The following is a 20,367-nucleotide window of genomic DNA, read 5'->3' on the forward strand; positions in this document are numbered from 1 at the left end:
AGTACTTGAATGGGATCTCTTAGTACCTGTTGGAGAAGGGAATGAAGTGCTAGTACTTTGTGCTCGTACGTCGATATTAAACTACTTGGCTCCACAAACGATTAAGAAAGAGGACAAATGCTTTTTTCATATGGACTGACAAAAAGTAACAAGGTGAATAAATACACATTGCAGTATTAACAAATGCACTTTTAAGAAAATGCTTGATTTTGAATCATTGCTGACAAGGCTTTAATTCCATTGTGTCATATTTTCTTACAGTTTTGGTGAAGTGAACAAGTGTACAAATCGCTAATGTTGATGTAATTAGTGAAACCCTTGAAGTTGAACAGCCCTGAATTTTAATTTGAAGAACTTTTTATACAAGAATATTTACCATAGCTGAGCAGTGCTTAGTGATACCACCTGTATGACCACTAGAGAGCGGAATTTACTAACAGCTCAATAAACATAATTTTCTGAAGATCAACACAAAATAAGGTTGATATTACAATGTGCTCGTCAGCCTACAGTTTTTTTTTAAATTGCAGAAGCTGAGCAGAGCTTTGTGGTAATTCAAGTTTTCACCACTAGATGGTAAAAATGACTCACCAGCACCTATTTGAAAATATTTTCACTAAAATTTAACACAAATCAAGGTTCATATTTTAATTTGTCAGTCAGTGTAATCTCTATCACTTGTGTTTTTTTTTAATGTCTACCAGTGGTGATAACTACTGAAAGGTAATAACAGTATGCACCACTAGATGGCAGAAATTGACACCAGTACCCCACTAAGTATAATATCACTAAAATTCAACACGGATTGGGATTCTTAATATAACTTGATGTCAGCCATTCAGCTGATTTCAAATGTAAAAACACAGTAAAAATAGAAAATTACAAAAATAAATGTTTTTTAATGTTCGGGTGACTCTATGACATGTTTCTGTCCATTTTAAGTCAAGTCATTTTTATTTGTATAGCCCTTAATCACAAGAGTCTCAAAGGGCTTCACAGGTTATTACACAGACTATTTTTCAGACTATTATTACACCATCCCCTGATCTGGAACCAACATGAGGGCAAGGAAAAACTCAAAAACCTCAACATGAGGAAAATGAAGATACCTTGAGAAGAGAACGCACATGTGGCATCCCCCTTTCAGGATTACCAGACTAAAGTGACAGTGTGTAATAATTCACTGTGAGCAGTCTTAATGGCTTAGAAAGGAGCTGAAGAATAGACACTACAGAAGCCCGAAAGATGCCCCCCTGCAAAATTCGGAAGACTACTTCAATGTTTTTGCAAAATGGTCCTTCGGGCTTTTGTAGAAGTAAGGTGGCGGCTAAACACGTCAGCTTTTTTAAGAGCGTCTCACGTTGAGTAAGATAATTCTAAATGACAAATAGTAATTGTGTTTTTGCTCAGTATTGGATTCAATTTTGTTTTATTTAAATCGATGAGATATAATCACACCTCTAGGGGTCACTATATAATACACACTGGTGCTTTAAGTGATTCTGTTATGTGAGAGCACACTGTGCTATTTTCGAATGTGATATTTATGCCCCAACACATTGCGTTTAACTTCAAGGGTTCGATTTACTTCTCACGCAAGTAATGCATTTTGTCTTCTAGATTTGACTGCGATGATTGTCTCTCTTTCTGGTCTTGCTTTTATGTTGCACTACTTATTGAAAAAAAAAGCCAATAAAGCATTTGTTTTTGTGATTGAAGTTTGTGTGGTGTTTTGTTTTTTTCTAATGCAATGACATTTGTCACACAAGAAGCCAGGCGGTGGTCTTCAGGGAGTTAAATGTGGTTTGGGTTACCGATCAGGAAGACATTTCAATGCAAGCAACTGTAAAGCCCCAGTGTCTATCATATAGCAAATCTCAGTGCAGTAAAAATACTTAATTTATTTGAACAAAACACTGTCTATTCAAATGATAAGCAAACATACAAGTGGTATTTCATAAACATTATTTTTTTCAAAAGACTTGTTGGTTTAGAAAGAAAGGAGTTGGCAAGTTTGGAGGCCATCTTTCTACCACGGAAGCCCGGATGACCTTATGCAAAGGTACCTTAATCCGGTGGTGCTTTCAGCACGAATGGCCACTTTCCATCCACAACAGAGACCTGTATGTGATGGTCGCAGAGTCCTATCAACTAGGCATCTTCCACTTTTTCATTGTTTCCTTTTCTAGTCACTCATGTTAACCACTTGGCTAACGGCTATGGCTCGCCACTATCTATAAAATTAAACTTGCTTCTTCCTTCAATGTGGCTCGCCTTCCACTGTTGCTTATGCAAGGAAATGCTGCCGAGTTCCTTAATTCAAGCATCTTCAATGTTTTTTTTCCACCGTTTTCTCATCACTCATGTTAGCCACTTGGCTTTAGACAATGGCTAATTTTAGTATATCACTCTATATATTTATTTTATTAATGTTTTCATACTTTTCTTCTTTTTATTTAAAATTCATTCATTTGTGTTATGCATATTATCCGTTTACATTTATTTTATTCATTTAAAAATGCATTCATTCGTATTCTTTTTCTAATTTGGAATAAACCTTTGTCATTATATCAATTGAATTTTTTTTAATTTTTTCGTATTTTAAATTTATGTTTATCTTGTTCATATTTATAACTGGTTTATTTGTAGTTTTGATGGTATTTTTAATCAAATTTTATTATTTGTATTCATATTTTTAATTTTTTAATTTATTTATATGTATTTTTTTTAATTTGTATTCTTCATAGTGTAATTGACGTTATAACAAATACATCTAATAGCGTTTTTCAGTTTTGATAAACATTTTCGATCAAAATTATGACAAACATATTTTTTACATTGCAATTATTTACAAGCAAATATAAACGATTGAAATTGATTTTCTTGTATTGCTTCGTAATTCCAATATTACTTTCATCATTCTCAGTCATATTTTCTTTTTTAATTCTTTTTTTAATTTTTTTGTATTTCCATTCCAGTTGACATTTTTTTCACCTTTTTCTTGTTTTTAAAAATGTATTTGCACTTTTTGACATTTCTCCTTTTACTTTTGTTGGACGTATTCGGTTTCTAATATTGCTGCTCGAAATGAAAACTGAATTTTTTTGTTGTTGAATCAGATAATTATTGTAAAATCAAATAACATTAAATTTACGTTATTTAAGTTAATATAGTAATATAATATGTAATACATTGAAATTGTTTATAGTATATATTATTGTATTATCTTTTACATGTTATGTTGTGTTTTTTGTTGTTGTTGTGTTACCGTCTGCACAGTTAAAAAAACAAAAACAAAATTGAAACTAATAGACATAAATCAATAAATCAAATTAGCAATTTCCTCAAATTTCCCCTCAGCTTTCGTCAAAGCCGCGTAAACAAAACCACAAAAGCCGCAAATTGTGATTGGCGAAAGCTTCTTGTGACGTCACCGACCGCTTTGACGCGTTTGGCTTTCATCAGCTGCGTGCGCGCACGCAGGTACGCGTGAACGCGCGCGGTCCCCTAGGTTGTCAAAACAGTCAACTTCTTCCGTGCCGAAAATTAGTTCCACTCTCCGGCGGTCGCCGCGATGAACCCCGGCGGACGTCCAGCCCAGGCCGGCGTGGAGAGGAGGAAAAGCATCCTGTGGTACAGACGCTCGCTGAGGGGGAGCAACGACCACCAACATCGGCACCGAACCTCCAGCGAACCTTCACCCAGAACCGCTAGGGTAAGAAGCTTCTAACTTATTTTTTTTTTTGAAAAATGAAGCACCGAAAATAAGCGACTTTATGGGCCTGTGATAAGTAGCCAATGAATTCTGAACTCCCTATACCCAATATAAAATACAATAAAATACAATACATAGATACATAAAACAAAACAGTGCACAAGTATAATAACTTATATACGTGCTTATGGTTACATAACATTATTAAAAATATATACATGTACAAACAGGGTTAGGAGCGTTACATTAGAAAATGTAATCCAATACAGTTACTAATTACCTGTCGAAAGATGCAATCAGTAACGTCATCCAAATATCTTCATATTAAAGTAATGTAACTTGATTAATTATATTTTCTTTTGGATTACTCTAATATCAAATAGAATAAAAGCTAAAAAATGGCAATATTTTGTTTAAGCTACATGAACAATGTATTCTTTATAAAGAAATAGAGGAAACCAAGATCATAGAGTTATTTGTAGTCCAACAACAAAGTGCTAACACTTTTTAATACTTAAAGTGTGTTGAGGAAAATAAAACTTTCTCTTTTGTACGGCAGTCAAGATAATGCTCTGTTTTAGTTCACATTAAGACCACTGTTTTGGTCATATAGTCATGATTTATACTCAGACACCTGGGGAAGCTGCAGGGGTCCTGAAAGTGGGCGTATTAGTCTGTGTGTGAGGAATGAATGAGACTGTAGAGAGAAAAGCAATTCTAAACAAAGGTAAAGGTAGAAGAATAATAAGTTAAAACCAACGGACACAGGATTTCATCATTGTCTCCTGAAGTTGGCAACGTAGATATGTTTTTAAATAAAATTGTAATCCTGCAAAGTCATTCATATTTTTACTTATTTATCTGTAATTTGAATACCTTTTTTTTTTTTGTAACTAACGGAATACAATTACATTGTTTTGGTATCCTAGTAGCTGTATGTAACGCCGTTACATGTATTGTGTTACTACCCACGCTTGTGAACAGGAAACATTAAGCTTTATTAACCTTCTGTTTGATGTGAACGAGCTGGTACAGTGGAGTGAGAGGGTGGATGCAGAGGGGGGGAGGCGGTTTCAAATTAAAACATTTTGAAATTTCCATTTGCATGGACTGTCATGCCCATGGTTGCATAAAAAGGCAAATGGGCCAGTCCAGGAGGAAAAAAAGATTGAAGTAATCTTTTGTACCTGCAGATACATAGTCTCGATTCCAATACCTCAACGATACATAAAGAAAAAAACAAGTGACACTGGTGAGTCGGGACACGAGTGGCACCAATTCAACAAATAGTTTTACTTTATTTATTATTACATGTAATGTTATTATATTTTTACCATTTGTATTTGGCGGGCCGGATTAATAAACCTAACAGGCCATGTGTGGCCCCCAGACTGTAATTTGCCCTGACCATCCCTTAAGAAAACTTTGTTGCTTTAATCGCCTCCTTAATCCTGATAATTCTCACGATCATAGATTTGCATCACTGCAATCCTTGGGACCACCGCTAAATAAATTCAAGGTTGTTACATGAGATCCTGAACTGAGTGAAGAGAGAAATCATTATGGGAGGGAGTTCAGCCAATAGCATATTGTATGACGCAAACCAATAACAGACCAGGATCTTGTATGATATTGACCAGTTACAGACAGGCAAACACAGGAAAGATTGAAATTTAGTTTATTATAATGTGTTGTTGATGTATAGTGGGGAAAATGCCATAAAGAGGGGCAGAAATTATATAAACTATATTGCTATATAGTAAGTGAAAGCATTGTAAGGTGGGGAATCTGTATCCCAGGTGATTCATTGTATGAATAATGTCGCATTTCTTTTATTGCAGCCCAGACAGTTCCTGATTGACTATTCAGATCCACAGAGGTAATTTTCTTTCCAAATATAATTTCAATATGTCTAATTCCTGCAAGATTAACTTGACTTCATATGCTGCACAGAATAGCGATCGTCCTGGAAAAGGAGGACAATGAAACGTTTGGATTCGAAGTTCAGGTACATTCAATAATGGGATGTGGATCACAAAACATTTCAGTTAAATGGTGACATAATAGTTTTTTTGCCCATTGGCTGGAAATGTTGATCGCTTTATTATTATTACTATTATTATTTAATTATCAATTTTATTTTATCAGGTTTTTAACGTGCTTTTTCGTGTAAAACAAGGGGGGTGCTGAAATGAGCAAAATATGTTAAAATATGCCGGAAGGCCAAAAATTTTAAGATTACTATCATTTTTATTCAAAATATATTTAACAAATGAATGCAAAAATACACCTAAAAAGATGTAAATGATGAACAAAGACAGTTAACTGGTAAATTCTGCAAACACTTAGAACATCACACAGCCAAGGACACAGAGATGAAAGGCAACCATTGCAAGATGAGGGAAATGAATGATAACGGTCTTTCATTTAACGCGTTCCTTTCTCTTTTCTGCGCTTTTTGCCTCCAACTAGCACCTTTCTTACCTCCATCGTATCTGACTCATATCATTCACGCTGTTCTGTGTGAATTCTGCTACAGAAATGAAGAGTGATGGTTGGCCAAACCAACTTAAGATTTGGGAAGGGAGAATTCTCCCTGGTGTTAAAACTTAACTCATCTACTACGATGTTTGGGTTGCGCTGAATGTGGCCAAATAGCTAACTAGAGAATGAATGCATGAGTGAGGCTAGATACATGTAAAAAAAATTATCATCCAGCCAGCCCAGACTCGACCTTGACATGAGCCGCCCCTCGAGAAATCTCCCATTCTTCCCAATTAATCACTCCAGCATTGGTTATAGTTATTCCAACCTTCTTCAAAAAAGTAACTGAGTTAGTACCTGAACAGTAAAGGTGACTAGTTACCAGGGAAAGTAAATATTTCCGTTACTTTAAAAATAAGTTGTTGTATGTCAAAAAATTGGCAATTTTCTGAGCAGTATTCGAGTCAGTTGAATACAGATGAACAACCGGTAGTAGTGAAGCTTCTAATATTTGTTGTACCTAACCAGCAACAAATGTATCCGACACTTGAAGTGCAACAATAATAAACAGTAAACGATGTAATTGAATAACAGTCGGCAGTAAACAATATAAAGTGAATTTAATGAATTAAATCTAACTCTCACAACCTTAGACAACCGGTCAAGTAGACATCTGTAACTGAACTTAAAATATTTTCTTTGTCAAGTAAAGTCATTTTTATTTGTATAGCCCTTAATCACAAAGAGTCTCAAAGGGCTGCACAGACCACAGATTATTGCAAAAAGTTATTGCAAAAACTTGCAACAAAAGTCAAAAGTAAAACATAATGAAGTGAGTTTCACTCTGTGGCATAAATCACAGTCTCAAGTCAGACAACTGCTCAATTAGACGTAAGCTACTGTACTTTACATTTTTTTCGCAAGAAAAGTAAACAGTTCAACAATAAAATACACAACTGCAGTGGATATCTAAGAACCTGAGACAAATAAGACATTCTGTAGTTCTTCCATCATGTATCCAGCCAACCAGACTATCCTACCCTTTCTCAAACCAGTGATTGTATCTGAGGAGCAGAAGCTTCTCAGACCTCGCGTCCTCAACACAAAAGGCACTCGAACCAAGGATGGACAACAAACTAGCTTTTGAATAGCGCAGGTTTTGCGTGGCACAGCTTAGCGTAGCAGTCCAAAAACATTTTGCCCTTCTGGGTCAGACACCTTCCTCACAATACAAGTATTGGTACCTCCAAATTAACGTGCGCCACCCAATGGACAAAACAAGATTAACAAAAAATGACACACAGACATTTTGGCTCCCACGGGCATTATTCTTGAGCGTACAGGGATGACAAATAAACAGAGCAGAGTAGACTTGCTACAGATGGTAGTTTCTTCAATTTATTCAAAGTAACACACCATTCTGCCCGTCAGTAACGGTAACGGCGTTGTAATGGCGAAAAAATATTTGGTTAAATTACCCCGTTCCTGATGATAGAATAATTACAAAAATAATATTCAGAACAGTGTTATTCCATGCACTGATGGTTTCACAAACTAATTTATGACTGTGTGATGAGCTGATATTCACAAATAATTAATCGCCTCAAATATTTCCAAAAAGCTCCCAATGTTTGCAAAAAAAGATAATCTACTTGTGTTTGGTTGCAGAGCCACATCCTGCAGCTGAGGAGCTGCCCGGGAGTTGAAGCGTGCACTTTTGTGAGCAGGGTGGAGGACAACAGCGCTGCAGAAACCGCCGGTCTCACCACAGGTTAGCCAAATGATTTCCTCTCATCGAAAACGTCAACCTTTTCTCACGCATGCTAGCTACACCTTTTTAAGCGTTCAGGGTCAAAGCCTTTGCACAATTACGCCGCAAACAATTATTTGCTGACATATTAGCAGAACACTATGCTTAATGTACAGTGCTGGAATAAAAAATTTGCTTCCTTCCTTATTCATGTTTTTTTTTGTATATTTTTCATTCACAAAGGTTTTAGATCATCAAACCAATTTTAATATCACACAACCCAAGGAAATCCAGAATGCAGTTTTGAAATGTTGAATCTATTTATGAAGGCACCAAAAAAAGCTTGCCCTAACTGGCTTTGTGTAAAAAAGTATTTGCCCCCGAATCTGGTAGCGAGTTGGACCACCTTCAGCACCTTTAACTGAAGTCAAACGTAGTTTACGTTTAGTCACAACGTTTTGGAATCATTTTGGCCCACTTTCCTTTGCAGAATTGTTTAAAATCTGCCATATTGGATGATTTTCTAGCATGAGCTGGCTGTGTATAGTCAAACCACAGCATCTTGATTGAATTTAAATCCGGACTTTAACTTGGCCTCTCCAGAACCTTCATTTTGTTAAATTTTTTTAGCCATTTAGAAGTGGACCTGCTGGTGTGTTTCGGATCGTTGTCCTAGCATGATCTACGAGCATTTGAGTTTAAGAGCACAATCTGATGGCTGGACATTCTCCTTCTGGTTCTTTTGGTAAAACTAGCATTCATTATTTTGCCAACCACAGCAAGTTGTCGTGGTCATGAGGCCCCAGACAATTTACTACACTGTAAGAAAGACACTGGACAAAAATGTATACTAAAGGAAAGTTTCCAGGCAGAAACCACAGCTATTACAAAAGAACACGAAGAGCTGTCTCACATTTGCCAAAACGCATCTTGATTAGCTTCAAGACTTGGACACATTCTGTGGACTAATGAGCCGTTACATTTGGCGTGAAAACGGCACATCACTTGACAAAAAGAACATGATGCCAACAGTAAAGCATGGTGGTGGCAGTGTTCTGGTCTGGGGCTGCTTTGCTGCCTCAGGACTAGGACTTGCGCTGGTAGACAGAATGATGAATTCCGCTGTTTACCAGAAGATCCTGAAGGGGCACGTCCGGCCATTAGTTCATGCTCTCAAACACAAGCACTCGTGGATCATGCAACAGGACAATGATCCGAAACACACCAGCAGGTCCAGCTCTGAATGGCTAAAATCAAGACAAAATGGAGATTCTGGAGTCAAAGTCAGGCTTTAAATCCAATTGAGATGCTGTGGTGTGACGTTAAATGGGTAGTTTATGCTTGAAAACCCTACAATTTGACAGATTTCAATCAATTTTGCAACATAGTGAAACATTGTTTACAACAAGCTTAAACATGTCACTCCAAGATAAAGATGTAAAAAAGACCTAAAAAAGGAAAATAAAATAAGAATAGCAGGATAAAAAGGTGAACATATTTACATGGTAGTGCTTAGAGATTAGCCTAAGTTGTAAATGGGCTCCTCTAGTAGATAGCTGATTGTTTTTAAAGTATTCTTTTTTTATAATCTAGGTTGAAAATATTTCTTTAAATCAGCAAAATAATTACCTAGAAATTATATTTCATGACCAATTGTTCTTAATTTATCTTCTTTGCTTAATAATGTATCTCAAATTTAGAAAAACATCTTTGATTTATCCTTTATTTTCTGCCAATGAGAGAAATTATTTATATTATATTTTCAAGGAAAAAAATTGCAATGAGCATATAAATATTTGCTCCCTTTAAGGATAATTTTCTTGAAATTATTTGTTTTATTGTGTGAAAAAAGGGAAACATATTTCAAATATCTTTTAATTCATGTAGAAGTTCTCATCTCATCTCATTAGCTGCACCGCTTATCCTCAGTAGGGTCGCGGGGGTGCTGGAGCCCATCCCAGCAATCATCGGGCAGTGGGCAGGGGACACCCTGAACTGGTTGCCAGCCAATCGCAGGGCACACGGGGACAGACAACTCACTCGCTCAGTCACACCTAGGGACAATTTTGTACCGGCCGATTCATCTGAAATGCATGTCTTTGGAATGTGGGAGGAAACCGGAGTGCCCGGAGGAAACCCACGCAAGCACGGGGAGAACATACAAACTCCTCACAGTAAGGCTGGGAGCTGGATTTGAACCCACGCAGGAGGTTCCCACAACCTCAGAACTGTGCCGCACACGCGCTAACCACTGCGCCGCCGTGCTGCCCCTCATGTAGAAGTTGTTTATTTTTTATAATTTGAAGGAAAAAAAATATGAAACAAAACAAATTTTTACTGCAGAAGATCTTGCTCGTTTTAACAACTGGTATATTTTTATTGTCATTATACTTTATCTTGTTTTTGAAAAAACTTCCTTAAAGGGACAGTGTGTAATATTTAGTGCCTCCAAGTGGTACGAAGAACTTTCATGCTTTAAAAAAACACATTGATTTGAATACTGGGCAAAAAATACATGAACTATTATATCAATGTTATTTCTATATTAAAAATCATAGGTCGAGAAATTTATATTTCTGTTTCCCCCTTCTTGGCTCGGCGCCATGTTCTTCCGGTATCCTGCCGCCACGCTCTGCCCTGTATCACGGGCCCTCGCTCATACCAGACAACACAGTGCCAACTAGTGGTTCAAATGTTAGACATCGGGGTGTTAAAATAAATAGGTTCATCTCATCCAGCTTTTTAAGTTATATTAAAAAAAACTTTTTTTAAAAAGTGTGTTTACTTTAAATATACAATTCCTTATATTAATACGAAAACAAAATACACACAAAAAAGGTAAACATCTTTGTCAATATGGTAAGATTTTTTATGTAATGTCAGGCTAAAGGACAAAAATAAATTAAAACATGTAATATGAAAATTATTTGATTATTTTAATGTTTCTATCTTTTTATGTTATTTTTTGTCCCCTTTTTCATCTCCCCATCACAGGCGACGTCATCATCACCATCAACGGTGACAGCATTGAAGGATTCTCTCATCAACACATCCTCGATCTCATAAAAGAATCCACCAACAGGTTAAAGTAGGTCACCGTCTGCTGTTTATATAGTATGGCTGCACCATAACTTTTTCCTTTACTGGTACCGACGATCCTTATTTTATAACCTCATGCTTTAACTGTGACGTTATATTTGGCTGTTATTGGTTTCATAAATAGCCAGATACTCATCCTGCATCCTAGCTATTTACTGAAGCAGGCTATAATCATTTAATGAATAATGTGGCCGATTAAAAAATATTCAATACTGTATTTTTCGCAATATAAGTTGCAGTTTTGTTCAGTTTTTTTGCTGAAACTGTGAAATCATTAACACATTAGTATATGAGGGCAGCACAGCAGCTGGTTGGTTAGCGCGCAGCCCCATGGTGCGGCAGTCCAGGGTTTGATTCCAGCTACCCTGTGCGGAGTTTGCATGTTCTCCTCTGCCTGCGTGGGTTTCCTCCGGGCGCTCCGGTTTCCTCCCACATTCCAAAACTATGCATGTCTGGTTAAATGGCTGGTGTAAATTGTCCTTACGTGTGAATGAGCGAGTGAGCTGTCTGTCTCTGTGTGCCCTGCGACTGGCTGGCAACCAGTTCAGGGGGTCCCCTGTCCACCCCCGGAAGATAGGTGGAAGGACTCAAGCACCCCTCGCAACCCTAGTGAGGATAAGCGGCACAGAAAATGGATAGATGGATGGATGATTGATTTTATGATTGACTTTTGATTTTTTATTACCTGTATATCATTTCCCATGTTATTTTTCCACTAAACCACAAGAGGGTGGTCTAGGCTTGTGTTGATAGTTTCAACCTTGCATGCTGTGAGACAATGACTACGTTTTTTCGCACAACACTAATTTAAAAAAACAACTGAAAAAAGCTTAACAGAAATGGCATAGAGAATGGCATATTCTGCAGATTATAAGATGCAAGTAGTGAAAGAAAGTTTGGAGTTAGCGAGAAGCGGAGGTGACTATGAGTCTGACAAAAGCGACGTGTAAACGGAAAGAGGAAGTGGCTTATCATCTACTTTTGAGTTGGGGGAGTTGTTTTCTGGCATGTTCTTTATGCTAAAAGTTATCTGAATAACTCTTAATGACATTTCAATCATGTAACGTTTGTATACTGTACACTTATTCAGCCTGTTGCTCTCTATTTTATTTTAATTTTAAATTGCCTTTCAAGATGACATGTATGTTTTTGGTGTTGGATTTCGTCTGATACATTTTTCTCCAAAATGTGACTTATACTCCTGGTGCAACCTACATATGTTTTTCCTTCTTAATTATGCATTTTTGGGCTGGTACGAGACACTTATAGACCGGAAAATAAGATAGTTGTCTTCCACCTCAGGTTGGAGACTGTGTGCGGTAGCGTGGTGAAGTGGATCAAGCTGGAGAAGAGGGTCAACCAGCTCAAGGTGTGTTTTAATCACAGCTGGGACGAAATCCATTTTTTAAACTTTTTTCTTCCAACATAGCAAACTCTGAGTGAGAAACTGCTGGAGTTACAAGCGCTTACCTCACGGGAACAACGCCTACTGGGAGGTGAGAGCGCTTCCTTTTCTTATGCGCTCGAGTCTGTAAAAAAAACAAACTGATGGGTATTGAAGCACGATCTGTGCTTTAATTCTCCTTTCTCTTATTATTAAGTCTAGTCAATCCATTAGTCTCTCATCCAACAGATGGTATATATTTGCTTATTTTATGTACGTTTTTACCATAGTCATGTATAGATTGGGCCAGTGGCGCAATGGATAACGCGTCTGACTACGGATCAGAAGATTCTAGGTTCGACTCCTGGCTGGCTCGTCACTTTTAAGATGTAATTGAATCTAAATCTATTAATATATAAATACATTTATATACACAAGATTTACAAATATGAATAATAATAAATAAAAGAATAACTTTATAAAATGAGAAAAATAAGGCCTAAAATAGGCAACATTTACTTCCGAGAATGATAATTTGTGTACCGGTAGATTACTGGTTAAGTGACATGGTAGATTACTGGTTAAGTGACATGACCGCTTTCTTGTGTCCCGTTTCATCTGGAGGGACGAAAGCATGACCAATTTAGTTGCCGAGATGCCAAACTTGTTTGGGTGTTTGGGCATTTGGGTTGGCCATGGTCCCCAAAAAAATTCTGTGTGTTTTTTGCTACTTTTTTTCTTTTTTTTTCTTTGTAATTGTTTGTGTTTGTCTTGCTGTCGGTCACCCCTCTTGAGGGATATGACCAAGGTAGATAGATAGATAGATAGATATTACTGGTTGCAGATTATATAAGTAAAAACTGCAGGCGCCAGTGTAGAAAGAATTTCACAGTTAAAAAAAAAACAAAGCACAGTATACTGTTACAATATGTCTGCCTGGAACCAATCTAATACTTGGATCAATTAGAACTATTTTCCCCAGGTCATCTATACCAAAACCACCCAATTATCTGGCTTGTTTTAAACAAAATAACCCTGATAGTTTAGCATAAAATGTTCCAAATATTTAGAGATAAGTATTTAAAAGTTAATTAAAAACTTCAGGCAGAAATATATTACGCTGGTTTTGGTGGGGGTTGTTTCTGCCAAACAACACATGAGTTTCAGTCCAATAAATCAAAGTATCCATTTTTGATTTAAACTCAGGTTGTTTTCGACACAATGGTTGTTAGATTGTAAAAAAACAAAAAAACAAAAAAAAAACTACTATTAATATCCAGTTAAGGTTGCTAATGGTTGCAGGGTTTTGGCCCGCGCCCAAAAACCTTTTGGAGAGATTGCTGTACAAGGTTGATCCCCTAAAAATGAAATCTAAGGCTCACCAAATTGTTGCTTGAGGTTTACAGGTAGCCCACTAAGGACCGCTGAGTAGCCAATGGACCATTTTTGAAAATATTTCACTAATGATGGGTCATTGCAATTTTGTAGCAAATATTATTTTTAACTGGTCTGAGAAGCAATTGACATGATCAGTGAATTTAAATAAATGATAAATTCTTCCAAATTCTTCTTTAAAAAAAATAGTTTCTTATTTATACAGTAATGCCTCAATTTTTTTGCGGGGTTGCGTTTCAAAAAGTTCCTCGATAGTCGAAACTTGCAAAGTAGAAACCTTTATTTATTAATTTAATAAATACTCAAATCATAAATTGGCGCCTTAAATGACTGGCTTAAGAGTCTGCAAATATAAGTACTGTACTTTCGATCCATTCACACTACTTAAGATCATGTCAAGTCAAGTCAAGTCATTTTTATTTGTATAGCCCTTAATCACAAAGAGTCTCAAAGGGCTTCGCAGGTTATACACGGACTATTTTTTCAGACTATTATTACACCATCCCCTGATCTGGAACCAACATGAGGGCAAGGAAAAACTCAAAAACCTCAACATGAGGAAAATGAAGACATCATGTGGACAATATTGGAAAACAAAAACATTCCAAAGAACAAACAAGTACTGTACTTTATAGACATATTTTACAAATCATTTCTGTACTGTCAAATTACAGTTTTAAAAATAATCTTGTTACTATATTGTAGTATTAATTAGTTATCTGAAATATGATTGGTTGACTGACTTGGGCACTTGTACGCATGAAGCAGCTTTCTTTGGGAACCTCACTTGGTAAAAAAAATCTAAATTTGGCCTAAAAAAGTGAGTTATGCACAAATGTTATTAGTCATATGATATATTTGCCAATTTAGTTTGGCAGGGTGTATTTAAAATGAACAACATTTGTTAATTCTAAACGTTTCAAAATTATCCTTTAAGTTCAGATGACATTTTTTCACCATCATTTGACCGTTCTTGAGGAACTAAAACGTGCTGTAAAAATGCTTTTACCTGATTTTTGCAATTCGGGAAATCCAATTTTGTGGGAAATAGAAAACTTCTTTTTGTGGGTCCAGAGTGTTTTGTTGACATGATGGCTTTTAAAAAAGTGGTGATTGAAAAACTATTTGCGTGTACCTAATGTAGGTTGTCAAGCTGTTTTATTTAAGTGTATTGTAAAACTTAGCCGGCAATGTTATTGACACACGAGCAGACTCAGGAAGAAAAGAGGCGGAACAAGTGTTTGGCAAATCAAGATGCAGAACACAATGCACAATGAAAATCCACAAAGTAGGAAACTGGGAAAGGTAAACTGATAGAGCGAGGGCATACTGTATATGTAAATCACTTAAGTCCCTTAAACACGACAGATAATTGAGTGCTTGACTAAGCCTACATTAACCCTGAAAATAATTACAACCTGGTAATATTGTAATAACATGGTAACAACATAGTACTCAACTTCTTGTGCCTTAACTCTGAAAAGACCGAAATGCTAGTTATTGGTCCATCTAAATGCCGTGACTTGTTCTCAAAAACAGCTCTGAACATTGACAAATGTAATATCACCCAGAGTGACTCAGTCAAAAACTTAGGTGTCATATTTGACCCGATCTGTCCTTTCAAACACACGTTAAGAATAATACTAGAATAGCTTTTTTCCATCTTTGCAACATTGCTAAAATTCGCCCTATGCTGTCCCGGTCTGATACTGAGATTATAATTCATGCGTTTGTTTCTTCCCGTCTCGATTACTAAAATGCACTCCTATCCGGTCTCCCGAAGTCCAAAATCAAGAGCCTTCAGCAAGTACCAAATGCTGCAGCGAGGCTTTTAACTAGGACAAGAAAGTTTGACCACATTACCCTGATTTTAGCTTAGGTTCCCTGTTAGCTTAAGATGTGATTTTAAGGTTCTGTTGGTAGGATACAAAATCATGCATGGACTTGCTCCCTCATATCTTTCAGATTTAATTTCCCCCTATGTTCCGTTCAGGAGCCTTTGCCCTGAAAATGCTGGTCTACTAGTGATCCCGAGAGCCAAGAAGAGATCCGCAGGTTCGAGAGCATTCTCCATTCGGGCCCCGTTGCTGTGGAATGCTCTTCCCCCTGAGATTCGATCTGCAACCTCAGTGGAAATGTTTAAATCTAAGCTTAAAACACACTTACATTCTATAGCATATGAATAACCTATATTTTATGTTGACAATATCGGGATGGTGTCATAAAAGTCTGTAATAATAGTTTGCAATAGTCTTTGATTTGTGCAGCCCTTTGATACTCTTTGTGATTAAAGGCTATACAAATAATCTTGACTTGACTAGACTAGTAATAACATGACCAGTTATTTCAGGAAAGCATATCAAACGGGTTGGCTTTCGTGCTTATCAGTGATAAAACACTAGATATTACCGTAAATTCCGGACTATAAGCCGCTCCTTTTCCCCAAAACTTTCAACCCTGCGGCTTATTAAGTGATGCGGCCAATTTATGTAATTTTTCTAACGGCCGCCAGCGGCGCTCGAGTACAAAATATAAGATTTAGACCGGTGGAATATATGCGCCGAGGAAGACTGCAAATTCTTAGCTTGTGCACAAATTAAATTAGCTTAGACATATCCTCATCATGCAAATTGCAAAAAGAAAGGCACATGACGCAACTTTCAAGCTAAACACAATCGAACAGTCCGATAAAGAAGGAAACAGAGCTACTGCACGTAAACTTTACTCTGCGAGCGTTGTTGCTAGCGTGTTTTTGAATAAGGGAGCATGGGACGACATCTACATGACTAAGTCTCTTTCCCATACTGAAGGAAGACGACTTTGATGACGTCAGTTATAAGGAGGAAGATGAGGACGGTTTACCGTGGTTTCTACATGTACGGCATGTTTTTTTTTAACAGACCCGTTTACTGTGTAGCGAGCGTGTTGCTAGTAGCGTTTTGCTACCCTTCACAGGCACGGTTTGGGACGAAAGTTATACAATTATTATTAAAGCTTTGAAAATTCTCTTGGTGTACCGTCTTTCTTTGTAAATATGTGTAACCATGTATAGTATGTATTTGCAACTGTATATTTTTGTAATGTATTTATTTTAGAAACTTATTCTGATATGTTTTGCACGAGCAAATGAGAAAGAAGGGGCGGGGCAAACGCGGGCTGACGGGAAGTGGAGTAAAGGTGAGACGTGTTTGTGGCCGACAATAGTGGATATATATTTTTCCCACCCTTACCTTTGGAAATATACAATTTTTTCCTTGGATTACTTTCAACGGGCACCTAGACTCTGCAGGTCTGCATCAAACCTTAAGTACCGGTTGTGATTTTTGGACTGTGTCGGGTATGGGTTAATTTTGTGTTTGTGTTACATTTTCTCAATGTGGGCGCATGCGGCTAATATACAGGTGCGGCTTGTGTATGTATAAAATCGGTCTTCCTGCCGAAATGTGGTGGGTGCGGCTTATAATCGGGTTCGCTCTATAGTCCGGAATTTACGGTAGCTTCAAAAAGGCTGGTTACCCCATACCTAGCATGTTTCCCGTCACCAACTTTCAGTTTTCTGCTTCCACCAGACCCTTCAAAAGAAAGCAACCTGTCTGATTCCTTAGAAGCACTGGAGTCACTCGGGGGCCAGCGCCCCCTGCGCCTCTCCAGTGACAGCAGCTGCCACGGCCTCCCTACCGACGACAGTGACCAGGGTAGCGTTTTCGGGGACCTGGTGTTGCCCGGGCCCCCCGACACCACTGACGATACCGTTTCTGATACGACCCTGCCGGAGGAGCACTTCTTCCCTCGCAGATTTTCATCAGGATCCGTCCAACTCCACTATGCTGGCCGATCCAGCAATTCCAGTCTGGCCAGTAGCAATTCCAGCCTGGCCAGTAGCAGCGGTAGCGGCTCGCAGTCCCCCACCTGGGATCGGGCCAGGATCTCTGCTCTGTTCGGGACGCTCCCCCGGAAGGCACGACGTGCCAACGTGCGCAAAAACATCCTCAAGTTGATTCCAGGATTACATCAGAAATCGCTTGAAGAAGAAGATACTTAATGGGGGGAGTGGAGCTGAATGTTAAAAACAGGAACTGGTCGTTATTATACAGTGTTATTATATATTTTTGACCAAGTTTTGAAACCAATCAGCCATAGAAGATAACTTTGCTTATTTTACAGAGAGTTTTCTTACTCTACTAAATAAACAAGAATGCAATAGGCAAAATTGTGGCACTGGCAAATTGATTTGCTCATTTGCAAATTTAGGAAAAAAAATAACAAAAATAAGCAAAACAGTCTTGCTTTTTTGATAGTATGATTTTTTTCATTGAGTAGGTAAAAAAAATACAAATAACCTTTTGAAAATTACCATTATCCATATTTTTTGTGATTAGTGTACAGTAATTTTAGTGTATTTTAAAATATATTTTATTCGTTAAATAATTTATAAAGACGGTTAAAAAACAATACTCAAAAAATAAATTAAAACGTTGACACCACAAATACTACAAACAAAAAAGGCATATTATTAGGGAAATCTTTAAAGGAATATATATATTTTTCTAGTAAAAATCATTCAAAACAAGCACAGTTCTTTGCTATGAGATTGTTTTTTTTTGTTTTAGAGATTATTTTAGAGGACATCTATGACTGAGCAAACCAATCTGCTACAGAAGACAATTTAGCTTATTTTAAGGACACATTTTTTATTATAAAATATAAAAATTATATTTAAAATAAGAAATGTCTTATATGGCGCAATGGTTTCTAATTGGGTGGAAAATAATCTGTAAAATTAGCAAATGTATTCTTTATAATTATCAGTCTTAAAAATGTGGAAATTTTAAACTCTAAACTAATCCTACAACGTTTTAAGGGTGAAAAAAACCTTTAGAAGACATTTAATTATTAATACAAACACAACATCATCAGAAAACATGCACTGAATGAAAAATCACAAGTATTGTACTAGCTTGAATAAAAATAATAAAAAACGAATATACATATGTCCTGCACTTGATTTTGGCGCCTTAAATGATAATGACTTGCGTGAGATGTGGGTGCAAGCAGTAACCACTTGTGTTTTTATTTACTTTTTTTTGTTTTAGGCTCTCATTTATGTTCAAGTGGCTGGTTTATCTATTTTTCCTATGTTTCTTTAGGATTCTTGGGGGGATTGTAATCAAATCTTAACTCTGCGTAAGCATTATATTGATCCACCTATATATCATTGGACTTAGGTGTGTTGAAGGAGGGGGAACATGGCTCTGACGACAAGACTTAGAAATTCATTGGCAATTTTAGTAGCCTGATATTGATCTGGATCCTTTAACTCAGGTGTGCTAGAGGAGGAAAACACAACTTTGAAAGATGATATGTAGCGACTTTGGGGATTTTCTTTTTATTGCAAAAAACAAACAGTACAGCATACTCCCTAGAAGCCTGAGATGGATCCCTTGACTCAGGTGTGTTTGAGGAGGGAAACACAGCTTTACAGAATGAGATTTTTCAACCAATAAGAGTTTTTTTTTTAAATCACAGAAAAATTAGTATACTCTTCAGAAGCCGGATATGGATCTCTTGACTCAGGTGTGTAAGAGGAGGGAAACACAGCTCTACAGGACAAAATGTAGTGACCCAGGGGATTCTTTCTCCAAACACTGAATTGGATGTGGATCCCTTGACACAGGACGTGTAATGGAGGAAAACACAGCTCAACTAAGTAAGATTTAGCAGATGCGTTTTCTTTTTAAACTGGAGAAAATAACTGTATTCTCGTCAGAACTCTGATCTGGATCTGAACCCTTTGACTCAGGAGTGTTAGAGCAGAGAAACACAACTCTACAGGACGAGATTTAGTGACCAAGGGGATTTTTTTTGGGGCATTTCAAAAACCTCTGTAAAGTGAATTGCCCGAGAATCCCTTGACACAGGTGTGTTAGAGGAAAGAGATGCATCTCAACAGAACAAGATTTTGCAATCCAAAGAGGTTTTTAGAACAGAAAAAAGGTTTCTGTTCAGAATTCTGATCTGGATCCCTTGACTCAGGTGTGTTAGAGGAGGGAGGCACATCCCTGCAGGACAATATTTTGTAACGCATCCGTAAACAAGTATACAGTTCTCTCCTAAAGCTTTATATGGATCCCTTGACTTAGGTTCATTAAAGAAGGAGGGAAACACAGCTCTAAAGGACAAAACGCATAGGATTTTTTTATATCATAAAAAAATCTAGAGGATAACATTTAGTGACCTAAATTTTTTTTTGTATTGCAAAAATTCAGTCCACATTTCAGAAGCCTCACCTAGATCTGAATCCCTTGTCACAGGTGTGTTAGACTTAGAAGACCGAACCACACCTCTAAAGGACATTATCTAGTTACCCGTAAGATTTTTTTATTGCATTGCATAGAAACATAAGGAATTGCACTTACATTTTGTCAATAACACACAGCTAATATACAGTTTAACTCTCTTTTTTTTCCTGTAACCCTTCAACAGGTCCCCTAAACGGGCACCAAGACGTAAAGAAAAATAGGGGTATATAGTAAACCTATG

At 37.1% G+C, this 20,367-nt stretch overlaps 1 protein-coding gene and 1 non-coding gene across 2 annotated transcripts; both read left to right on the forward strand.

Moving 5' to 3' along the window:
* The first annotated feature begins 3,492 nt into the window (after window positions 1-3,492).
* cytip (cytohesin 1 interacting protein) lies at window positions 3,493-18,416 on the forward strand. The gene is made up of 8 exons (XM_088353117.1): window positions 3,493-3,715; window positions 5,557-5,594; window positions 5,669-5,723; window positions 7,868-7,970; window positions 10,944-11,037; window positions 12,351-12,417; window positions 12,478-12,544; window positions 17,397-18,416. Exons 1-8 carry the CDS (start codon window positions 3,575-3,577, stop codon window positions 17,867-17,869), a joined length of 1,038 nt encoding a protein of 345 aa, XP_088209243.1. The 5' UTR covers window positions 3,493-3,574; the 3' UTR covers window positions 17,870-18,416.
* Window positions 12,736-12,808, forward strand: trnar-acg (transfer RNA arginine (anticodon ACG)). The gene has a single exon. It is a non-coding gene; the product is annotated as a tRNA-Arg (tRNA).
* Window positions 18,417-20,367: the final 1,951 nt, after the last annotated feature.

The sequence above is a fragment of the Urocampus carinirostris genome, chromosome 14, assembly GCF_059441175.1.
Source record: "Urocampus carinirostris isolate Australia breed hairy pipefish chromosome 14, RoL_Ucar_1.0, whole genome shotgun sequence".
Classification (NCBI taxonomy): Eukaryota; Metazoa; Chordata; class Actinopteri; order Syngnathiformes; family Syngnathidae; genus Urocampus; species Urocampus carinirostris.

Coding starts and splice junctions, on each gene's coding strand:
- cytip (XM_088353117.1), top strand. CDS start 3,575: ATGAACCCCGGCGGACGTCCAGCCCAGGCCGGCGTGGAGAGGAGGAAA. Junction 5,595..5,668: donor GACTATTCAGATCCACAGAG/GTAATTTTCTTT, acceptor TATGCTGCACAG/AATAGCGATCGTCCTGGAAA. Junction 7,971..10,943: donor AACCGCCGGTCTCACCACAG/GTTAGCCAAATG, acceptor TCCCCATCACAG/GCGACGTCATCATCACCATC.